The 25,010-nt window shown below is 43.8% G+C and overlaps 1 protein-coding gene across 1 annotated transcript; it reads right to left on the reverse strand.

Annotated features, from left to right (window-relative positions):
* Positions 1–33: 33 nt before the first annotated feature.
* Positions 34–21,830, reverse strand: LOC135696932 (organic cation transporter protein). The gene is made up of 5 exons (XM_065216475.1): positions 21,638–21,830; positions 1,667–1,828; positions 1,162–1,607; positions 935–1,103; positions 34–862 (listed from the first exon to the last, which is right to left on the reverse strand). The coding sequence occupies exons 1-5, from the start codon at positions 21,802–21,804 to the stop codon at positions 34–36; spliced, it is 1,773 nt and encodes a 590-aa protein (XP_065072547.1). The 5' UTR covers positions 21,805–21,830.
* Positions 21,831–25,010: the final 3,180 nt, after the last annotated feature.

The following is a 25,010-nucleotide window of genomic DNA, read 5'->3' on the forward strand; positions in this document are numbered from 1 at the left end:
TTCTAATTTGGCACGAAACGAATATCACCCACCCTACTGCTTCATCGGTTCCCGGTCGTCGGTTAGGTCCGCTTCCTGTTTGACGTGATCTTTGAGGGCCGCGTCTTTCGTTTCCGGATGCAGAAGGGTGAGGATGCCGGCGAGGAGAATCGTGATGCCGCAGATCGTCGTTGGAATCCACCAGGCTAGTTGGCCAAGCAGGTCCACGATGTAGGGAGCAGCAATCGATCCGACGTGCGCCATTGTCGAGCAGATTCCGAGGGCTGTATTTCGGATTTCCGTAGGGAATAGCTCCGCCGTGTGGAGCGTGAGTACGGCATACACGGCCGTAATGCCTAGGCGACCCAGCATGGCCAGCGTAACCAGAAGGGTTGTGTTTTCTTTGGATATTCCGAGCATTGCCAGCAGACAGATTCCCGCGTACATGAAGAAGCAGAACGATGTACTCCTGCGGCCGTAGTATGCGAGCACGATCATCGAGATAATGTACGCCAGAATGTCTACCGAACCGGTGGTGGCCACGTAGACATTCCGATTGGCCGCAAAGTTGTCGGCGTTGAGAGCGGTCACGTAATAGCAGAGCGAAGTGACACACCACACAAAGTGGCAGATCAGTGCCCGTCGGCAGATAGCAGCCGTTCCGTAGAGTTTTCCAAACTCGCTGAATGATTGCTTGAACCGTACGAGCAAGGATACCTTCGGTGGTTCAATGTCCTTGGCAACGGCTGCGGCCAGCTCTTCCGGGCTAAGTTCCTTCTCGCTGTTACAAAGCTCCTCGGGGGCCCGTCGGCCGAATACCATCCGATAGGCGCGACGTTCCCGGCCTTTACTCAGAAGCCAACGGGGTGATTCCACCAGGAAGCTGCAATGAATCGGGAAGAAGGGGGTTTAGATTGACATTGAAACCCCTCGATTCCAGCTCGCGTATACTCACTAGAGATGAATGGCCAGAAAGAAAGACGGAATCGTCAGAGCCAGCGATAGGTCCCGCCACGAATGAAGGTAGTAAGCGGCCAGTGCCAGAATCAGCGTACCGATCGGGTAGGAGAAGTTGAACGCAATGCTCATCCACGATCGATGCCGCGTTCCGATGTTTTCCGTTACTGTCAATATTGAAATGTAAGTGGCAATGCATCGCGCAAGAATCTTCATCGTACTTACGCATTGCGAAGGCCGGATAGAACACCCCGGAGGCAGACGCCCCCAATCCAATTCGTCCCAGCAGCAGAAGAATATATACCGGCGAGAACGTGGTCAACAAACTGGCCACCACATAGAGCAGAGCAGCTATGGTGAAGCTGCTCTTGCGGCCGTACTTATCCGACAGGATTCCGAACGTTGAAGCTCCGAAGAATTTCCCCACCGATAGTGCCACTTGAACGGTCGACCGCAGGGCTGTCCGCTCGCAAATCAGATCCCACTCGGGAACGATCGAAGCCCCCGGTTCCTGTTGATAGTGCATTTGGAAACCGGCTGTACCCAAGCAGGACACCTCGCCGGGTTGAGGTTTACCGCCGACGTACGCCAGCGCATCCTGATAGTCCATCTCCGCCAGCCGGTCGTAATCCCAGTTGAGAATCGAGCACGTGCCATTCGTTGCGACGCCACTGAAATTGAAATCACACGTTTATTAACTCAAACTCGAATGTAAGGCGCAGGGAATTACCCAACGGTGGAAATGTTCCGGATTTCGTCATGGGTCCATCCTCGCTGCAGCAGATCCGGCACGACACAGTAGTAGTTGTCTGGCATCTGGCCCAGGAAGACGTACGACGACACGTGGAAGCCATTGAGGATGTTCGGCGTCAGGCAGAGGATGAAGAGAACCCTGTGGTGTGAGCGAACATAATGTTTCGTTAATCTCCGTCTCGAAAGATACTTCATGTGCATAAACGATAACGACCAGAAACTGGTTTAGGATAAATGCGAGGTCGAGCATGTTTGCGTCAGCCCGTTGCCATTGGCAATACCAGATGACAGGAATGCAGAAAAATGGCAAATCACTCGCATATTTACAGAAAGCCTATCCGCCTGACGAACTCAGTGAAGGTTCAATGATTGGGAGAACTTGCATAATTCGACGCAACTGACAGCCACAGCATGCTATGAAAGATGATCATCTGACGTCAAATGCTATTTTTTTTTTCTCTGAATTGGCAATACTAATCAAGTGCTGCTAAACTGCCTATAATCGCATATCAGTCCCATATGGATTGTCGTCACGTTTAAGTTAATAACGCTATCCACTATCAATTGGCATCTACTTTCATATTATGTGATAAAACTACGGACTTTGATCATGATAAATGCGAAAACAACATCGCAGTTCCATCCTGAAATTCAATTGTCCATAGTTCTGCTTTTCGAATTGTCATATTTTTCACTGATATAACAAAACATGCAAACTTCATTACAACTGATTTTAGCTTAAATAAATTACCAATAAATGTAGTATGATTTTTCAAATATTAACATGGGAATTGCACTTCGTAACTTCGACTGCCATTTGCTCAATGCCTACTTTTTCGTATGGGACTGATATGCGAACATGCGCAGTATATGTGACACTGACTGCGATGAGTGATGCGGCTTGGTTGGATTATCTCGATGTTTATATGGGAAACAATTAGACACACAGTACAGGTAGGTATGTTTAGTATGGCCGTTTGATGGTCACTTTGGGTAGCGTGATCATGCCACGTTTTGCTGGGTGCGTGAGATAATTAGATAGTTTGCATGGTTCCTTATTAGTTAATCACTTGGCCGTATCAGCACATCCAATGCAATCTTGTTACAATGTTCATGATTGGAAGGAAAGTAGATACCAACCGGGAAGTTTATCGTTTTACTACACACCTACTGGCGACGCATTGTAAACTGTCATCCTGGCATTGACGGTTTATTCAATTAGAATGTTGTTTACCTACAGAGAGGTATCGTTATGAGCGGATGGAGCTTTAGCCACTATTCCTTTTTCCCAATTCCTAGCTGCTATGAGATGGATAATAACTAGGTAGGTCATGACTTTTCATACACATTTCCTGACAGTTGGTGAAAGGTCATTTTGGGTTCAAGCTGCTGCACGGGTAAGTTGGACATTGATTAGCTGCGTCGTGGGTGATTTGCCCATAATTAATATCGGCGGATTTTCACAGCTGCCATATGCTGCCCTTTTCAGCATAGTTGTCCCATTCGTTAAAACAGCAAGCTGAGAAAAACGCTGTCGAAGATTTTTTTCTCCATGGGCTCTTATGGATGGGACAACATAGTTTTGTTATTTTTCGCGACATTTTCTGAACAAAGTAGGATTTTTTCGTGTACATTGTAAAGTGATGGTACTTGACAATCGATTCCAATGTATAACTCATAATCGCCAAAAATGCTAATGGGACTGTTATGCCGCACAGGGCAGTATGGATGTTCGTCAATTTTAAGATAATAACGGTATCCACTAGCAATTGGCATCTACTTTCATATTACGTGATAAAACTACGGACTTCGATCATAGGAAATGTGAAAATGTGAAAACAAATTCAAGTCAGTTTGTTCCATCAAGCAAAGTAATCGCATCAGTCCCATCCTGAAATTCGATCATTCAAAGGTCAAGTTAAAGTTCTGCTTTTCGAATTGCCATATTTTTCGCAGGTATGTATAACAATACATGCGTACATCATTGCAACTGATTTGAACTTGACAAAATTACCGATTAATTTACTATGATTTGTTTAATATTTACATAGAAATTGCACTTCTTAATTTCAACTGCCATTTTCTCAATGCCTACTTTTTCCAAATGAGACTGATATGGGATTATAGGCAATATGGTAGTAGGAATACTGACCACAAATGGTATCTTTATGATAGAAATCCAGGCATCAAGGAATCCAGAAAAAAATACTACCGACTAAAACTCAATCCGCAAACAACGGTACCTCTCTGTAGTTTACAGTATACAGATGAGCACAGTATAATGTAAGTACCTACCGGGTTTAAGTTGCTGTCATTATCATTATCGTCCAGTCGTCAGTCGTTAACCGTTGTTCTAGTTCTGTATCGAACGGTCAATTACACTACATTCATGGCTCTCCACAAAAGAGAAAGCTAAGCTCATTACTGGTCGAATGGCTAGTCTGTATAATCTATTCACATAGGTACACTACTCACTATCAATGAATGACAATAATACGTAATAATAGTAAAGTGGACGGCACTGATAAGCGTAACATGCCACTACTAGTACTACAAGGGTTGTTGATTGCGGTTCGCAGTGATTCGGTCATGCGATCGTTCCATAGGTCATTTTTAACGGATCTAATTATTCTGCTTCTTCTTCTTTGACTAGTCCAACGTCCTTCAAGATTTCAAGACCTGCTTTCGAATGTTGCGCCAACTAATTCGATTGGTGACTGGTTGCCTCCAGTTTCAGTGTCTTGAGCGTCCCACACTTACTAGATTTTGATTCACTTGGTCCAACCACTAGCGATGGTCGGGTTCGATGGCATGAACTTCAAATGTAAGGGTGGATCTCTAACATCCACTGCATGCTTTCTTCCAACAGATGTAATGTCAGTTCTTACAATGGACTGTAGCGTACAAACAAGTTTTTTGCTAGAACGAATATGGAAACCTTAACTAAATGCGGTGAAACATTACAAAGTCTGCATGTTTTTTATGCAAATCTGAAATAGAATCTTACATTTTCCGTTTGGGTGTATACACCACCAAAAATAGTACACTGAACCAACGAGAAACGTAAATTTCACCTGAAAATTCACGCAACTTCCTAAAAGTACGAATTACTTGCTAAACTTAATATGCAATGCACAGTGGTCCAGGAAGCAAAATTAGGTGGAATAAATTAATAACTCGAAAAATATTAGAGATAGCGTATTGACGTCTTCTAAACATTTTCTTGTGAGCTTTATTCGCGTTGGTTGCAAAAGTGTCCTAAACGCCAAATTCTACCAGCAACGTAATTTGGCTTCTAACTTTTTTATTTCAATAGATAGAGAAATTAAATGTTCTACAAAGTTGTGAACTATAAAAAACTAGAAAACTTTTTTCAACATCGTTTTTGTCTTTCTCTTTTATATTTGGAGATATAAGCCATTTAAAAAAACAAAAGCCGAAAATCAGATTTTCTGTCATATTTTATTTAAATATCACTTTTTTGGCCTACTACACACTTAGATTTTTCTACCGAGATCGGCTGTGCAAATCTCGGCAAAAAAAGTTTTACTGAGATATCAGCAAACATTTCATTTGTTTGCTGAGATTCAGCTAAGCATTATCCGAGACTCAGCAATCAAATGTCACTTTTGCTGAGATCTCAGTGAAACTTATTTTGCCGAGATTTGCACAGCCGAGCTCGGTAGAAAAAATTAAGTGTGTATGTTCAGAACGATTATAGTTAATTTTAAAATACATATTTGCTCCAAAGACACTATACCAGTACAAGTCTCCTGTCAAAAGTTATCGTCAGTTTTGTAGTCTTTTAGCTCAAATTTTCAAGCGTAATATTTCAAAATGGCGCAAGTACAACCGATAGTGATACATATCACTTTAAAAAGCATATCAAGAAGTACATTTTAGCAACTTTTGGTGAAGGTAATTTTTGATTTTTTTAAATAAATGCACTTTGAAAATAGGGGTTTTTATTCCATAAATCTACATTGTTCGGACTTCTTTCGAGTATTAAAGAACCAGATGGATGATTTACAGTAAATATTTATATTTACAACTAGTTATATGCTACTGACTAAACCAAAAACAAAAAATACATAAAAAATAAAGCTAGTTTTCAAAAATTAACTGCTTGGCTTTATCTGGTAGTGCAGGATTGTTCAAAGACAAAGATGCTCTATTGCTTAATGAAATCACAGGATCTGATGATAAAAGCAATCTGTTGAATACATCCGTAATTTTAACCGTTCTGTTGAATTTTCGGGAGTGGAGCTCGCGATATCTCCGGATGCATTTATTCCTCGTCTCCTGAACCTCTTCGCTGCACATTTCAATCGGAAGTACCGTGTATTTAATAATGCCAGCCCCATGGACTAGCAATTTTTGCACTGTTGGAGACAATGCATACCAACCGTATAATTTCTGGTATAAAGCTCTAGTCTCTTCAGCATAAATTTCAAAAGAATTATAATTAATCTTCGACTTACAGTTAATTACAGTAAGCAGAATATGAAATCGCTCCAACAGATTTTCATTGAGACCGGTAATTTTTGCTGCAGCTTTCCATTCACGGAAAACTTCCGGGCGGTATTTCCGTCATTAGAATTTCCGCCACCAGGCATAGGCTCACTGATGCGTAATCCTGTTAAAAAGGACAAAATCTGGTAAAATCTTATATCTTCAAAAACAAAAATATAATGTTGCAAATTGCTAACCATACGTACCTAATTCCGCACGTATCTTGCTTCGAATTTCGATTTCTCTAGCTTTCACCGCTTCATTTGCCTTGCTTACACGCCATGTAGGTTTATCAAGGGCCAGTATATACGACACTTTCAGAACCATTTCCATCGTTCTAATATATGCATGCAGAGGAGAAAACCCGAATTTGTACTTGGCTGGATCATCAGAATCTGGATCGCTTCTGGAATCGTTCAAACATTTTCCAGACCTTCCACAAATGTAGCATGATTGAGAGTTCGTTCCGGTTAAATCATTTACGACTTTTGTATCCAGCATTGTGAACATCATTTGGGGTTTTACACAAACAGATCGGTTCTCCAACATTACTTCCACATTCATCAAATTTTGTATTTGCGTATTCATAAGCGAAACCTCCCGTTTTGTCAACTCGGTTGACTCTTTTGCAAATATCAATTTTATCGGTCTGCAAAGCGAAATTGACGATGGCAGATCATTATTCCAAACAATTTCTTGGGTTTCTTCTGCTTCACGATGTCCAGTTAACCTTAAAGGAACTAATGAAAACGCGAATATATAGGAATCGCTGTATTCCTGTAACTCTTCATCCTCGTCCTCCTCGAAAAAACATTGTTTATATCTAGCATGGTTGCTGCTCCCATCACAACCCCATTTGTAGATAAGTGTATAATCGTCGTATGGTACCACCTTTTGGGACGTCGCTCTGCTCATCACGCTTGCAAAAAGCCGTTTCGTGGTGTGCTCCACAAGTTCCTGTAAAGGCACTTCAGCAACAGATGAATGGATAGGGAGACCTAATATATCATTATATAGGTATAATTCAATATTATTGACTCTATGTTTAACATACCTGAAGGATAGCATAGTTTCTTAGCTTCAACCAATTTGTTATAAGCTGGGTACATGTCCACGCTCTTGCTTATATTCATCTGCCGGATGTTCATGTACTGAGCCTTTGAAAACTCGTTTTTGCATAAGAATGCAAGAGCTTCCTCTGCTGTAAGAGCTTCGAATCCGTGTTTTGATCGATCTGCTGAACGCTGTAGCTCGATTGCCGTCTCGGGGTTTCGTGCTATTTTTCCTATCAATTTGCCGGCTTTACGAAACCCTGCGGAGGCTACAGATGTTTCTGCAGCAAACGAAATTTCTTCTGCCGAAAATTGATTAAGAAGAGATTGAACCCTGCTTTTCTTTGATTTTCTGTGTGCATCTTTGAACGGCTTAGAAGGACGACCAACGAATGATTTTGAGGGCGAAAGGACATCGACAATAAATTCTCCTCCAAGCCAAGCGTCATTGATCTTCAAAAATCGTTCACGTTTCCTTCCAGCTGCTCGCCAAAGTTTCTGAAACTTCAGCATCACCAGGGTAAGCTTCCTTTGCACCAAACTTACGTCCAGCTCTTCTCCAGAAAACTTTTTCTTTACAAATTCCAATAAATCTTTTACCTTATCTCCGTTCATGAGAAGAAGGGTAAGATCGGCCAAACGAATCGCTGATAAATAAAATCTGAGTTAATATAATGAAAGCACTTGAAAAAAAATACCTTTTCTCATTTTGCAACGTTTTGAAATGAACAATTCAGCGTCTCAAAAATCAACGCTTGCTTTCACTCATACCGCAGTGAATGATTGATTAAAATTTTCAAATTCGTCTGTTTGTGTATGAAATACGCATACCTATAAATAATATTCTTGTTTATGTTAAGGGCATTAGCAGTCTTGCTTGGGTTCCATTTCTTATGCTATTTTGAAGATTATATGCTATATATTATATAAATGTATTCACAAAATAGTGTATCATCTGGTTCTTTAATACTCGAAAGAAGTCCGAACAATGTAGATTTATGGAATAAAAACCCCTATTTTCAAAGTGCATTTATTTAAAAAAATCAAAAATTACCTTCACCAAAAGTTGCTAAAATATACTTCTTGATATGCTTTTTAAAGTGATATGTATCACTATCGGTTGTACTTGCGCCATTTTGAAATATTACGCTTGAAAATTTGAGCTAAAAGACTACAAAACTGACGATAACTTTTGACAGGAGACTTGTACTGGTATAGTGTCTTTGGAGCAAATATGTATTTTAAAATTAACTATAATCGTTCTGAACATAGTAGGCCGAAAAAGTGATATTTAAAAAAAATATGACAGAAAAACTGATTTTTGGCTTTTGTTTTTTTAAATGGCTTATATCTCCAAATATAGAAGAGATAAACAAAAACGATGTTCAAGAAAGTTTTCTAATTTTATATAATTCACAACTTTGTACAGTATTTAGTTTCTCTATCTATTGAAACAAAAAAGTTAGAGGCCAAATTACGTTGCTGGTAGAATTTGGCGTTTAGGACACTTTTGCAACCAACGCGAATAAAGCTCACAAGAAAATGTTTAGAAGACGTCAATACGCTATCTCTAATATTTTTCGAGTTATTAATTTATTCCACCTAATTTTGCTTCCTGGACCACAGTGCAATGGTATGGTAATGAATTCAACTGGATTGACTGGTCGAGTTGAAGCATCATACTGGTGAAAATTATGTGAAAGTCACGTAGGTTTTACGAAATCGCATTAGTGCGAAAATTTTCTTTGCTTATTTATAAGTTCAATTTGGCGACAAGAGCAAATGTGTGAACAATCCTAGATCGTCTACTTGAAGTTTTCAAAGCGTTTAATAGTAATAATTTAATTCTTCTTTATTAAATCCTAAATTTAATTTGTTTATTTGTTATGTTAGCATCAACAGACTAGAAATAGTCCCAATGATGTGTTGTAAAAAAATACAAATTATACAGACTACATATACTACAGTTACAAACGAAAATAACAAGGATAGCATAGTCAAGTTACTAAAAATGTATAAGTCTTAAATTTTACACTTAGCTGTGGGGCGTCAAGCGCCTTCGGTCAGGCAGAGAAAGAAGTCGTGCCCAACTCGAGCGAGGGATTCGTGATCGCCAGGGTTAATAGAGTATACTTAAGTAGCTGCTATGCTCCGCCCAGGTGGTCTATCGAGCAATTCTCGCAGATGCTGGACAGACTGACTGCGGTACTTGTCGGCCTAAGACCGGTGGTCATTACGGGCGACTTTAACGCATGGGCGGTAGAGTGGGGTAGCCACCACACCAACCAGAGAGGATGCATCCTACTGGAGGCAATGGCCAAGCTGGACGTTGTACTATCCAACACCGGCTCGGTCAGTACCTACAGAAGGAATGGTGCAGAATCCGTCATCGACGTGACATACTGCAGCCCGAGTTTGGAGGGCAACCTACACTGGAGGGTCGATGAGGGTTACACTCATAGTGAACATCAGGCGATTCGGTACAGTGTGGGGCCAGGTGAGAGGCGAGTGGCAGGAGGAAATTCTTCCTGCGCTCGAGGCTAGAGGAGGTCTTCGGCGAAGCACTGAGGCGGGAGCGAATAACCCCGGATCTGACGGGGGAAGAACTGGTAGCAGCACTGACAAGGGCGTGCGATACAACCATGCCTAGGAGAGCCTATCCCAGGCATGGCCATAGACCGGTGTACTGGTGGAGCGAGTCGATTGCTATCCTCAGGGCGTCTTGCCTCCAGGCGAGAAGGAGGATGCAAAGAGCTCGTACGACTGAATCTCGGGAGGAACGCCGCGTCGCTCTCCGAGCGGCTAAGGCAGCCCTCAATAAAGAGATCGCCAGACGCAAGCGCGCGTGCTTTGACAGCCTATGCCAAAGCGCCAACACGAACCCATGGGGGATGCTTACAAAGTGGTCATGGCAAAGACCCGCGGCGTGACGGCACCCCCGGAGAGATCACCAGCGGTACTGGCTCCGATCGTTGGGTTCCTGTTCCCGCGTAGGGACGTAGACTCCTGGCCGCGGATCCCAGGCGCGGATCAGGGAGAAGTGTCTAGAGTGACGAACAGTGAACTTGGCGGTATTGCCAGGTCGCTGGTGGTGGGCAAGGCCCCGGGCCCAGATGGGATGCCGGTTGTGGCTTTGAGGGCGGCCGTTGCGGAAAATCCAGACATGTTCCGTTCTGTTTTTCAGACTTGTCTGGACGTAGGCGTCTTCCCAGACGCGTGGAAGCGGCAGAAGCTGGTGCTGCTTCCGAAGCCAGGAAAACCCCCTGGGGACCCGTCAGCATACAGACCCATCTGTTTGCTGGACACCACTGGGAAACTGCTTGAGAGGGTCATCCTCAACAGGCTGTCGGCCTACACCGAAGGTGTAGACGGCCTGTCAAGCAGCCAGTACGGGTTCCGAAAGGGCAGATCCACGGTGGACGCCATCCGCGACGTCATCCAGACGGCAGAGGTGGTCCATCGGAAACGAAGGGGCATTCGCTACTGCGCGGTGCTAACCTTAGACGTGAAGAACGCGTTCAACAGCGCGTGCTGGGGGGTGATAGCCCGCTCGCTACACCAGCTCCAAATTCCCGGAGGGCTGTATAAGATTCTGGAAAGCTACTTCCAGAATCGTGTGTTGACGTACGACACAGAAGATGGCGAAAAATGCGCTAGAGTCACCACAGGTGTGCCACAAGGCTCCATCCTGGGCCCGGTGTTATGGAACGTCATGTACGATGGACTGTTGAGGATAAAATTCCCGGTAGGCGTGAAAATTGTACGTTTTGCCGACGATGTCACGCTGGTAGTCTGCGGGGAATCCCTCGAGGAGGTAGAGCTGACAGCGGCCCACTACGTCAGGCTTGGAAACTGGAGCTCGCCCATCGCCCATCACAAGACGGAAGTGGTCGTAGTCAACAATCGCATGTCAGTACAGCATGCGACGTTGACAGTCGGCGGAAGCACAATTAGGTCTGTGCGCTCTCTAAAACTTTTGGGGGTCATGCTCGACGGTAAGCTCAGCTTCGGCTGCCACGTTGAGTACGCCTGCAAGAGAGCGTCTATGACTGTGGGGGCATTATCCCGTATGATGTCAAACAGCTCGGCAGTGAATGCCAGTAAGCGCAGGCTCCTCGCTGGGGTCGTAGTATCTATCCTCAGATACGGCGGCCCTGCGTGGGCTGCGGTACTGGATATTGACTGTCGCAGGCAGAAATTAGAGAGTACACACAGGCTAATGTGCTTAAGGGTGGCCAGTGCATACCGCACTATCTCGAGAGAGGCCGTCTGTGTCATAGCAGGGATGATGCCAATCAGCCTTATCATTAAGGAGGATGTGGCGTGCTATGACGCGAGGACCGTTCGAGGGGTGCGCAACAACGCGCGAGTTGTGTCGACCGCGAGATGGCAATCGGAGTGGGAAAACTCCACAAAGGGGAGGTGGACTTACCGCTTGATACCTTCCGTATCAAGCTGGGTCAACAGGCGCCATGGGAAAGTAAACTTCCACCTGACACAGTTCCTGTCAGGCCATGGCTGCTTTAGGAGCTACCTGCATAGGTTGGGACATGCAAGTACTCCCATCTGCCCCACTTGTGCTGGTGTCGAGGAGACCGCCGAACACGACGTGTTTGCCTGTCCACGTTTCGAGCCAGTATCGAGCGATATGCGGAGCGGATACCAGTCCGGATAACATCGTTCATAGGATATGTGGTACCACCGAGAACTGGAGCGCGGTGGTGACTGCGGTCACCCACATAGTTTCGGTATTACAACGACAGTGGCGAGCCGAGCAGCAGTTACCTACTGCCCGACCAGATCGTTAGAGTATTGCTAGAGAGGCGCCATAGCGCTACAGCGGCCCCTCCCACGAAGTAATGCCTTCGGGCGGTTCCGGGGAGGTCAAGGGCCAAGCGCACAGGGTAAGGTTTAGTGGGTCGGGAGTGAAATTCTCCCATCCCCACACCCTGAGTTCCTTCTCAGGTGTCTGTGAGCAGATTCCCCCCTGTATAAAAAAAAGGCAGAGAATCTTCGGCGAAGCATATTCCGTGTCAAGCCGTAAATAGCGCTCCCTAAGCTATAATTAGTTCAAAGAAGTGGAAGGCTTAGCATAATACTGTTGCGTAGTGATCGAGGTTGAACATCAATGTTCACTTGTTGTAGAATTGCTTCGATTCTTCCTTGCAGAGTATTGGCGACTTTTAATTCTCTGTTAACATCTCTTCGGATACGTAAGGGCTCGACATTGATCAATTGGCAGCGATTCTCGTAGCTTGGAAGACGAAGTGGGTATCTCCAAGGCAGCTTACGGAGCACGAAGGGAAGAAAACGTCGTTGCACAGATTCAATTCGCTCGGCCCCATTATTGTAGTTTGAGCTCCAGACTGCGAAAGCGATTTCAAGCAGTAAATGTCTAATCCTTTAAATCTGTCGAACCTCGGAATCCCTTTATGAAGAGCTTTGAGTGTGTTAGTTTATTTCCTTTAAATTCCGTTATAATTGCTTATCTTTTGACAGATAAGCGTATTTCGTCTACTACTTGCAGACTTCATCAGTGCCAAGTACTCAACACCACACTGAGTCTGCAAGTATTAGACGAAATACAAGTTTCGCCAACCAGCCATCAACATCTCGGCATGATTCGCCTCGGGTGCGGCGCATCACTCGCGTCAATTCCGAGGCCCCATCACTGCAGGAGATTGAAGCAGCTATCCGAAGCATGAAATCCAACAAGGCTCCAGGGCTCGATCGCATATCAGCAGAGATGCTCAAAGCTGACCCCATGCTATCCGCACAAATGTTGCATCAACTATTCTGTAATATCTGGGACACCGCGACTTTTCCGGCCGACTGGATGCAGGGCATCTTAGTGAAGGTCCCAAAGAAGAGGGATCTGACTGTGTGCGACAATTGGCGAGGCATCATGTTACTGTGTATTGTTCTCAAAGTTCTATGTAAAGTTATCCTGAATCCTCTCCGACGGCAGCAGGTAGGATTCCGTGCCGGAAGATCTTCATTGACTACGAAAAAGCTTTCGACCGTCTCAATCACGAGAATCTGTGGCGCGCTCTGAGCCGCAAGGGAGTCCCGGATAAAATCGTCAACCTCATCGAAGCGCATTATGAGGCTTTCACGTGCAGAGTTCTGCATAACGGAGCCTTGTCCGACCCTATCCGGGTAGTCGCTGGTGTGAGACAAGGATGTATACTATCACCGCTACTGTTTCTCATCGTAATCGACGAGATCATGGTAGGTGCAATTGACCGTGTACCGAACCGTGGGCTGCTTTGGCAGCCTATCACCCGCATCTCAACGACTTCGATTTGGCTGATGATGTTGCTCTACTAGCACAACGGCGCTCTGATATACAGAGTAAGCTCAATGACCTAGCCGAACGCTACTCTGCGCCGGGTCTCACCATCGACGTCAACAAGACCAAATCGTTGGATATCAACACGGGCAACCCTTCCAACTTTACGGTAGCGGGGCAAGCAGTGGAGAAGTTCAAAAGTTTCCAATATCTTGGCAGCCAAATAGCGTCGGACGGCGGGACCAAGAGCGACATAGGTGCACGAATCAAGAAGGCTAGGGCTGCCTTTGCGAGTTTACGAAACTTATGGAGATCCAACCAGATAAGTCAACGCACCAAAATCCGAATTTTCAACTCGAACGTGAAATCTGTGTTGTTATACGCCAGCGAGACGTGGTGTGTATCAGCGGAGAACACTCAAAAGCTGCAGGTCTTCATTAACCGATGCCTGCGGTATATAATTCGTGCCTGGTGGCCTCACAATTGGATCTCGAATGTCGAGCTCCATCGTCGATGTCATCAGAAGCCGATAGCAACAGAAATTCGAGAGCGAAAGTGGAAGTGGGTCGGCCACACACTTCGACGGGGCGGAAACGAAATCTGCAAGCAAGCGCTGGATTGGAATCCGGCAGGACATCGCAGCAGAGGCAGACCCAGGGGTTCATGGCGGCGGAGCCTCAATAAGGAAATTAAGCAAGTCGATAGGAATCTTACCTGGGCCCAGGTCAAGGCAAAAGCGAGCAGCCGCCCAGGATGGAAGTCTTTCACGTTGGCCCTTTGCACCGCTGGTGGTGCACAGGACCCTTAAGTAAGTAAGTAAGCAGTCGGCGAGTGAGCGGATGCGCAGAGAAACTTTCAGATCGTCTGCAAACGATAATCGTGGCCCTGTGATAGATAACATGGTGAACGTCGTCGAAGTAAAGGAGAAATACCAAAGGTCCCAGATGGCTGCCCTGAGGTATACCGGACTTTGCGCAGAAGCTTCCTGAGCGACAAGTACCCAAAGTTACTGTGAGTTGGCGCTCCGTGAGGTATGAACGAAACCATCTCAAAAGATTTCCACCGATCCCTAGCCTATCAAGCTTAGCGATCGCAATTTCGTAGTTCATCTTATCGAAGGCTGCCGTAAGATTTGTGTAAATAACGCCCGTTTGGGTCAAACTGTCTGTCATGTAAGACGTTAGGCACAGCAGATTCGTAGTTGTGGAACGCCCAGTTATGAATCCGTGTTGATCTATACTTAGATATTGCTTGCAATGCGCATTTAGGGACTCTATGACAACCAATTCAAAAACTTTTGATACAGCACTCAGCGACGTGATTCCCCGGTAGTTGTTTACGTCGCGTTTGCTTCTCTTTTAATGAACAAGAAACATATCCGCAGTCTTCCAGCAAGACGGAAAGATGCCGCTGGAAAGAGAGAGCTGGAATATGCAGCGCAGTGGATTTAAAAGACAAGTGAATAATCGACGGAACACCATCGGGTCCAGCCTTAGCTGAAGTCTTAAGTTTAGATGCTGCTCTAGAAATCGTATCTGTAGTGGCGTCGACAACGCTGAGCGTTTAGTTTACCACAGGAACATTACTGGCCGCGGAAGTAATGAGATTAGCGGGGAGTTGCTCGTCTTCAAACACACTAGCAAATTTGGCTGAGAACAGGTTGCAAATGTCTTGTTGATTGCCAGCAGTTTCACCATTAAAAATCATGGAAGAGGGTAAGCCGGCTTCCCTGCGTTGCTCATTCACGAAGTTCCAGAAGGATTTCGGGTGTGATTTTAGCCGCCGTTGAATTCTCCTTTGATAGCGTTGAAAACAGAGACGAATTAGCCCCTTATACTCGTGGTTGAGTCTGACATAAAGGGTGATACGGTCAAAATTTGGTCAATATCAACTTGACGTATTTCTTTCAATTTTGCATTTAAAAAACCTGAACACCCCTCATTTTGAAGGTGTGTGTGTGTAGAATGTTGCTCCTATTTTGATTTTGGAATTCACTCTTCAGTTGTCAAAATGCCGTCCAAGCAAGAAGAGCAGCGTATCAAAATTTTGCTCGTGCATCGCGAAAATCCGAGCTACTCGCACGCAAAGTTGGCAAAATCGCTAAAAGTTGCCAAATCAACCGTTACAAATGTAATTAAAGTGTTTGGGGAACGTTTGTCGACAGCCAGGAAGTCTGGATCGGGGGGAAATCGAAAACCGGAAGCCGCTGAGACGAAAAAGAGAGTTGCCGGTAGTTTCAAGCGAAACCCTAACCTCTCTCTCCGAGATGCCGCAAATAAGCTGGGTGTATCGTCTACAACCGTGCATCGAGCCAAAAAACGAGCCGGACTATCGACTTACAAGAAGGTAGTGACTCCAAATCGCGATGATAAACAAAATACGACGGCCAAAGCGCGATTCCGGAGGCTGTACACGACGATGCTGACGAAGTTTGACTGCGTGGTAATGGACGACGAAACCTACGTCAAAGCCGACTACAAGCAGCTTCCGGGACAGGAGTTTTATACGGCAAAAGGAAGGGGAAAGGTAGCAGATGTTTTCAAGCACATGAAACTGTCAAAGTTCGCAAAGAAATATCTGGTTTGGCAAGCCATCTGTACCTGTGGCTTGAAAAGCAGCATTTTCATAGCTTCCGGGACTGTCAACCAAGAAATTTACGTGAAAGAGTGTTTGAATAAACGTCTGCTGCCTTTCCTGAAGAAACACGGTTGTTCCGTACTGTTTTGGCCGGATTTGGCATCTTGCCATTACGGTAAAAAGGCCATGGAGTGGTACGCCGCCAACAACGTGCAGGTGGTTCCCAAGGACAAGAACCCTCCCAACACGCCAGAGCTCCGCCCAATTGAGAAATACTGGGCTATTGTCAAGCGGAACCTAAAGAAGACCAAAAAACTGCTAAGGTCGAGCAGCAGTTCAAGGCAAACTGGCTTTCTGCGGCGAAGAAGGTGGACAAGGTTGCTGTACAAAATCTGATGGCAGGGGTCAAGCGTAAGGCCCGGCAATTCGGATTTGGAAAAGCGGAAGCCTAACTGAATATTTTTCCTAAATTTTATACTAATTGAACTTGAAAAAGAAATTTAATTTGATTTTTTAAATAAACGATTTCACCGATTTACACGCGTTTTCCCTTGACCAAATTTTGACCGTATCACCCTTTAGTAGCATTTCAGCGGCAGTGTGCGGAATTTAGTAAATCTTCTGAGAGCAGGCTTTTTAGGCTGTGAACCATTTGCCGAGTTAAATTTAACTCGTGGTTAAAAGTGACATTTCGAATGTTATTTTCTATGTTCGAAAATCCCTGTGCTGTTGATCGACCGGTTTTCGCCAAGGATGTCAAAATTTAACTTCTTGTCTGTCAGAAGGAACCACGCTCGGATAGCAGGGTTTATCGATAACTTTCCATGTGTCAAATTTTAACGAAAAGTTAAAATAATCCACCAAATGGTTCAGAGCCTTAGTTCTTTTCAACGAGCGAAGATCTTTCGTCATCCATCGGCACGGTCGTCTGATTTCACTCTAAAGTGAGTAACTTTGACTCAGTTTCGTATTTGTTTGCTAAATGTCAAAAACTGAGTAGCATTAATTTAACAAAGTGAATAAAATTTACTCTAATTGAATAAATATGGATCTTAACTGTTTTGAGTAAGATCAAATGTAAAAAACGTCCGAAAATTTTGAAGTCCTGAGCTGAAAGCAAATTCCCCGAGAAATTCCCACAAAGTGTTCAAAGAGTGAAAGTTTCAGATGTTTTTTCCTGAGATAAACTTGATTTCAGCCCAAATTTATATGGGTCACGTTTTTCTGAACTTCTGCAACAACTTTTGGTTGTGAACTTCAGAATCCTAAGCTCGATCCAAAGGAAAGTTCACTATGAGAGCATTTCATGTAAGCTTAATGAAAAAATCGAGAAATAGCAATAGGGTTTTTGATCTAATTTGCGTCCTACTAAGCACAACCCCCGCTTTACCTCTCTTTTTGAACGGGTTTGAACAAAAAATGGAATATTTCTGTCAAAGATGACTTCTAAATTTATTCACCTTTCCATACGTACCGTTGGATTTGATATTGCTTCTTGATTCTAAATTCGTCCTAACCGTCCTAACCCATTGAAACGCCATTAGATTTTCTTCGTCCTACGGATAAACGTTGAAAAAGAGGATGCGCTAGGAGCGCTTCTTTTGTTTTGAGAACAAAGCGCGTAAATATTCATACATTGCGCTCTAATAGGATTTATGTTGTACCGTATGCGTGATAATGTTTGCACCATCGTACAAATAAGGTTCCCGTTTCACTTGTGCATACAATGCCTTGGTTTTCTTTGCATGCACGTAACCTATAGCTCATACCGTAGTAGGCTGTGTATAAAAGAAAATGATTTACTTAGTTTGACAGTTGCACCATGACGAAGTGGCAGCGTATTCGTGATTTGTCCCACGAGCAAATGTCGCAAAAAGACATTTCAATCGCCGTGGGAGTGTTCCGGTGGACCGTCAAAAGGGTTTTAGACCGAGAAAGGAAAGGACAACTATCCGCGAAGGTGGCCACAGGTCGTCCGAGGTCATTTCGGGTTCCGAGGGTTATCGCTGCTATCAAAAGGAAGATTCGGGTGAATCCAGTGCGTTCAATAAGGATTTGCAATCGTAAAGGAAGATTAGCCGGCGAAGTCGAGGGCACGGAAAAAAAAACTCACATGATTACCAACCGCATCCGGGAGCTACGAGTCGATCGATGCAAGAAAATCTTGAACTTCCTTAAGCGAAAAAATCCGGTAATCCTGTTCACCGACGAGAGCAAGTTTACCGTCGATCCCGTATCAAATTCCAGAACCAACCGGTATATTAGTTCTCTTCCGGTAAAAGACGTGGCCGACGAGCACAAGAACGTGTATCTGACCAAGCATCCTGCTAGCGTTATGGTGTTTGGATTGGTGGCTTCCGATGGCAAAAAAAATGGACCCGGTGTTCATTCCAGAAGGCGACAAGGTCAACACGGAGGTCTACATCGGGATTTTAAGTAAGTATGTTCTTTCGTAGATCAAAGAACAGTACGGTGCGAAACCAAAGTTGTATTTCAACAAGATGGGGCTCCGTGCCACACCTCGTACCGCACTCAGAAGTGGTTGCAGGAACATCTTCCGTTCTGGGCGAAGGATATGTGGCCGCCATCCAGCCCCGATCCTAATCCGCTGGACTACTCAATATGGCGCGTCTTTAAGACCAAAGCCTATTCTAAACGCCACCCGAGTAAAGCAAGCCTCAGACAAACACTGACCCGTACATGGAGATGGATCCAAACTACATTATTAGAACCTGCCGTGCATTCCGGAAGCGTTTGGAGGCCGTAATTGCAGCAAGTGGAAACTCGATCGATGATTAACATAGTTTAAGACTCTGAGATACATCCACCCTTTGGATAAATAAAAAAATTCGAAAACGAAATTTTTGAGAATTTTTTTAAGTTTGACATTGCTTAATGGTGCAAACATTATCACGCATACGGTAGCTAATGAAATAACACATCTGAACAAACCTATTATTGATTTGCATACGGTGAAATCATTGATATTATTGATCTTTTCAGCTCGATAGAACGGAAATGGGCGATTACGACGAAGTAGCGCTGTACCCTATATTCAAAAAGAATTTAATTTTAAGAAGAAAAAAATGCTGCCAAACTGATCCGTAAGTTGGACGATACGGTGTAAACGAAAGGCCTCTGAACGACGCCGTAATTGTGGCGGTTGAGGATTATTGTTTTTACAAGTTTGTTATGCAGACTAAAGAATAAAGGGGATGGGGTGTCTTGCAGGTTCAACTCCTCCGGTCTTGCCAAGGGTCTTCCGTGATGGAAATTTCTCGTTTTCTCCTGTGTTTTTCCTCAGATATTCTTGCCAGTCATTGGTTTCAATTGGGTATGGACTGGATCTGGACCTATGTACGGCTGCCTTAGCGCAATAGTATAGGATTAATAGGAACAGACCATTGCAATTACAATCCATTCCATTCCGTGAGTTGAACATCAAGCACATACCCATCATCAACGCTCCGGTCATTTTGCAGATGCATCTCTGTCATCATCCTTGGGTTGAACTAGTTTGCCTTCCGAACAGTTCTTGTAAGACCAGTAAGGCCTCGCTCAATCTTTAAAGTTTAATTCGCGGCAGAGGGGGTTTTGGAGGGGTCAACGGTTCCCACATGACGACACTAAGCAACTTGCTGTTCGACAAGAGCCAATGGGCTATGCAGATGAGCATCAACAACCAGAGGGTCGTGTCTGTAGTAGAACTGCATATGCGAAGCTTATCTTGATCACAAACCATTTCCGAAGTATGACTGATCTGCAGTGAAGCGTCATTGGTTTTCATTAGTTGTACATGGCGGAAGGCACACAACTACATAAGATCGTGAACTTGTTAAGCTTGAACGTGTGTGATTGGGTGATGGTAGGAGACATCATAATCAGCGATACAATCAAACGAACTGATTCAAGGATGTTGCTTCTAGGGTGGGGTTCAATTCTGGTTTTGATTTTGTTGGGGAGCATTTAACAGGCAGTTGGATGAAATTCCGTCAACCATCAATCAGGTTAAACTATCGATTCTACACACGTTTCTTTTGTATGGATCAAATTTGCTAGAACACCCTATGGGTTGGATTACTTCCAATTCCTCTTCCACTGCCCGCCCACTCGTTCAAATGAGAATGAAGCTTAATGTTTGCCATAAACCATCAAATAAATTGAAAATGTAAACGCAATCTCAAAAAGTCATTATAACTTTAGGGTTGCCACACTCATGAGATATTGAAACCTTGATTGGTACAGTTCGGCACAGCGCTTGATGCAGCTTTCGGTACAGGTTACGGTGTACAGAGTTGAATACCCCTTGGGTAAAACCGGTATCGGTATTACCGACACTACAACCCTAGTGCCAAGTCAGTTTCTCACATAAATTAGTTCAAATTTTGCGAGGCTAATTTGGGCCCGATTCGGAACCGTTTAAGTACTGTGGAGCGAAAAATTCAAGTTTTGCAACAGTCTAATGTCCTTCAACTTTACTGAAGACGTCATCACTTTAAATCCAGGTTTTTATGGTGCTATTAATTAAGAGCATGAAAACAGACTGTTAAACCACTGTGCAGACGTGTAGTTGCCTGCTAACCTTCTTCGCACTTGCCCGTAATCTTTTCGCATTGTTGGCTCATTAAAATTCAGATGACGAATTGCAATAATCCTCGGTAACGTAAACAGTTTTATTATCAGTTACATAGAGGTGTATTCACTTCCAGAAGTACATATATGATTTGTTGTCCGAATTTGAGCAATCATTCAATTGTATTTTTAGTGAGCAAACGCGCACCACAACAACGTAACAACTGGCAGGACGACAACCACGTTTCACAAACTTTCGGCGAGATGAAGCGAATAAACAGAAACGAATGTTTGTTTACTTTTCTTTCATACATTTCAAAACTCAGTTGGAGGCTTCGAACACATTGACTAGAAACGTTTGGTAATCAAAAAATGCCCTTAAAAGTTGCATGACAAAGTCAAAATAAAAAAATATATGGTCCGTTTCGTTATAAACAGTCAAAATGCACGTATCAAAAAATCACGGTTTAAGCTGCAGTCAATTAGAAATTCTTCCCCGTGGAACGGGACAGTTGGTAGACGACATAAAAAAATCAAAAAAATATAATTAAACCATGACCTTGTGCACCACGAACACATCGTCAACCAGGCGCAATGTTGCTCCCACCGGTTTGGGTCGATTACTGGGGTTCCCCGACCGTATCGCACCCGCCCCACCACGTCATGCACCTCTCGCCAAAAACCCATTCACTCACGCGTTTTCTCACACTAATTTCTTCAGCACGCCACTTTCCGTTCTAAATTTACACTTTCGCCGTTCTGGTTTCTTCCCCTGTCCCGTTCCCGTGATTTTCCACCGAAAAGACACGCTTTGTACTAAACGAAAAAAAATAAAATCGCTGCGGTTGCTCGGCTGCTAAACTAAACGCTTGCTTGACCAAGTGAACATGTGCGCGACTGCTACTTCCTTCCATCGCCTACTATGTATTCGACCAGTACTCACCACAACCAGACACCTCGGTCGCCCTTCTTCTCCAGTCCATCGAGCACGATCTGCTTCAGGTCCCCCGGCACCGACTGCATGTGCATCTTTGCCACCCCATTTTGCTGCTGCTGCACGGTCCCATTCTCCACCTGTGAGACATCCTTTTTCGACTCGTCTCCGCTCATTGCTCCGAGCAAAAAAGCGGTGTTTGTCGGTCGCGTCTCGCAATACTTTCTCTCTTGTCGAGTCGCGGCGCTTTTCACCAGCAGCAACAAAATTGCATCGATGCAGCTTGTTGCCGGCCACCTCTAGTGCAGTTTACCAATATCTAGTCTATTTTCGGCTAAGCACAACATAAACAAAACAAATTGGCCAACAGGGCGGATTTTGAACCGAGACCACACCACCTATTCGTGTTGCTATGGAAACTGACGAGCGGATTTAGCAATGTCCACTGCTAATTTATTATCAGGGAATCGCGCGATTTATTGATAACAGATCAGTGGACGGAATGCAGCACGCACAACTGAACCAAAAGAGGATGTTTTTCACTGTCTGGAAGCTTCACGAGGACTACAGTTCCCCGATCGATAGGAACTCTCTATATTTGAGTCCGTCCGTTCTTATCACTGGTCGTTCTTCTGATGTATACTATAATGTGGTCTGCACCGCTCCTCGCCGCTCGCTGCTTTCTACAGGCGTCACTCGCTATCGCCCTTAATCTTCACAGTTCAAAATAACTTCACTTGGGGCGAACACAAAGAACGAACCGCATTAACGAGATTAATCAATCCTTATTCTATTTTCCAAAACGAGACAGACTCAGTCTGGCCGACCGGTTCTTTCCGACATGAAATATGTTTTAATTGCAAGGAATGTGCCCTCGATGTCTGTGTTAATGTTTCAAACTAGTTGATAAATAATGAAAAATAATTTCTCACAAGCGCAGCTGCGAGGAGGAGCGAAGTATCTTGCAAACTTTTCGCGACGAGTACCGGACTACTACTAGCTAGACTATCAGTGCAGTGAGTTTGACGGCCGGTACAATAATCGATCCTGGTTGAAAGGCTCTCTCATTGCGGCGCCCGCTCTTTCTCTCTGTGAGCGACGCCACAACTTGTTGATGAGGAGACGCTTGGTGTTTGTGGAACGGTTTTGAACTTGAACGCGTGGTTTTCAGGAGAGCACTACTGAGAGAATGTGATGCTCTCTTTCACAGACGATTGGCGCGCACAAACTGAAACGCACGTGATGACAACTAAATTGAAGATCGAAGGTGTGGGTACCACCGCGTTGTTGTTCGAAAACCGTGACCGTGACCGATTTATTTGTGCGACAATTGATCGGATAGGAATATTCGACATGTCAGCATATCGTTCTAGGATCAGCCTATTTTCGCACCCGATATGAAGAAACTGATCATGTGTGGTCATTCCAGCTAAGTAGCGATCAATCGTTCATTAATACGGATCGGTTGACGGAATCCAACTTGCCCACTTTTATTTGCAAACTAAAATAATTTCCAAAATAAAACTTCTAAAACAAACTGAGTTAACGTTTAAATTTACCTCAAATATGCTTGTTTCGATGATAGTTTTCTCTGCGTGTAATACCCTGGACAGACTATGGCTTATATCATGTAATATAGGCTGTCTTGCAATGAGCACTCATGCATTGGATTTCCAGTCAAAACTAGATGTATGAGTGTTCATTGCAAGACAGCCTATATTACATGATATAAGTCCTAGTCTGTCCGGGGTATAAGACTGGTAAGTATCTGTAGTAGCTGGAACACCTAGATTAGAATGAAATGTAATTCAATTTGAATTTGGAACAAATGAAGAGTTAAAAATATTATATAGGGTATACGTCCCTAACCTCGGCCTTATATGAAGCCATCAATTGCGTTTTATGCCGTATGGGGTATCTTATGTAATAATTGAGCTGCACTCGATATTTCACTGTGAATATGCAAGTTTAGATATTCTTATTATTTGAATATTAATTAGGCACGACTGCAAATTGTAAAACTCACCATTTTAACATGAAAACTTTCCAGGTACGTGAATGGAATGTCGGTCTACTGTACTCAACTTGGGCCTATAAATGGATGCAACTTCGTCCTATCGAAAATGAACCTCGATCTACAAAGGTTCGGCATGCGAAATCGCGCTTCTTTTTCACTCCGTATCATTCATACGTAACCACATTGTTGTCATCACTTCACTTCTCTCGTAAGAACTCATGAGGAAGAAATAGACAGTGCTTTCTTTCCGTTTGATCCAGATAACATAAATCAAGATGCTTTTAGAATCAAAATGAAAACCAAATATAACATCTTATGACAAAAGAGCCTGAATTTATAAAGAGACGACATCTTATCCATTTGACAGGTCTTCTGCTCGATTGGAATGACTTTTCCTATGACTTTGACAGACAATCGATTGTTCAAATTGAAAATGATATGTCACCTCTTTATAAATTTAGGCTCTTTACTTATGACCAGGGCGTCACAATATCAGCTTCAATCGACCAAATCGATACGACGAAGAGACTGCTGGCTTTCTTTTTCTGTTAAAGTCGAACAGCTTCGCAGCATTCTAGTACCTCAGTCGGCGTGCACAAACAAATGTTCAATCGCTTGTCTCTCTTTCTCCCGTCGCTCCATTGGTCTTCCTTCAAGCTTCGGTGAAACGGATGAGCGAAAGAGCGCTCGACTTTGATAGTTTTCTCTTTCATGAAACACATCAACAGAGGTTTCATGACGTATATGACGGAAAATGAAATAACACATTTAAAGCATTTCTCACGTGAAAACACTTGAAGATTACACGTAATATGTTTAATTTATCTTCCATCCACATATTTATCTAAAAAAAATTAACGAAAACGGGACATAACGCATTTGAAGCAAATTGAAAGAGTGGTGATAGAGTGTTCGTGAAAGGGGATTGAAAGCCATAATGAGGTTTCGTTTAACTAGAAAATCGACATTACTTATGTGGACCGTACACGTTTGCTTTTATTGACAATAATCGTATTGTCAATACATTCAATATTGACGTCAATACATCGGTATTGACAATACTTCTGTATTCACATCATCAATAATAATGTCAATAATTCCCCTTCGCGTCAATATAGTGATACGTGTGGGGTTTGCTTTACATTGAAAGCGATGAGCAAAGCAATGACGAGAAGATCCACAGCTAGCATTTCCTTCTAAGTGTGCTTCTTTTTCATTATCATTTTTTGCTGATAGTCTAGCTAGGCGTTATATAAATGAAGCGTTGAACACGTTTGTATGAGAGAAACAAAACACGAGGTCATTTTAGAGCTTCGAAAATGTAGAGCCCTGCTTATGACCACACAATATAACGAACTTAGCAAG

This window comes from Ochlerotatus camptorhynchus, unplaced genomic scaffold, assembly GCF_037179485.1.
Source record: "Ochlerotatus camptorhynchus isolate MF236.1 unplaced genomic scaffold, CSIRO-AGI_Acam_v1.1 ptg000063l, whole genome shotgun sequence".
Classification (NCBI taxonomy): Eukaryota; Metazoa; Arthropoda; class Insecta; order Diptera; family Culicidae; genus Ochlerotatus; species Ochlerotatus camptorhynchus.

Coding starts and splice junctions, on each gene's coding strand:
- LOC135696932 (XM_065216475.1), bottom strand. CDS start 21,804: ATGAGCGGAGACGAGTCGAAAAAGGATGTCTCACAGGTGGAGAATGGG. Junction 1,608..1,666: donor CGGAACATTTCCACCGTTGG/GTAATTCCCTGC, acceptor TTTCAATTTCAG/TGGCGTCGCAACGAATGGCA. Junction 863..934: donor TTTCTGGCCATTCATCTCTA/GTGAGTATACGC, acceptor GATTCATTGCAG/CTTCCTGGTGGAATCACCCC.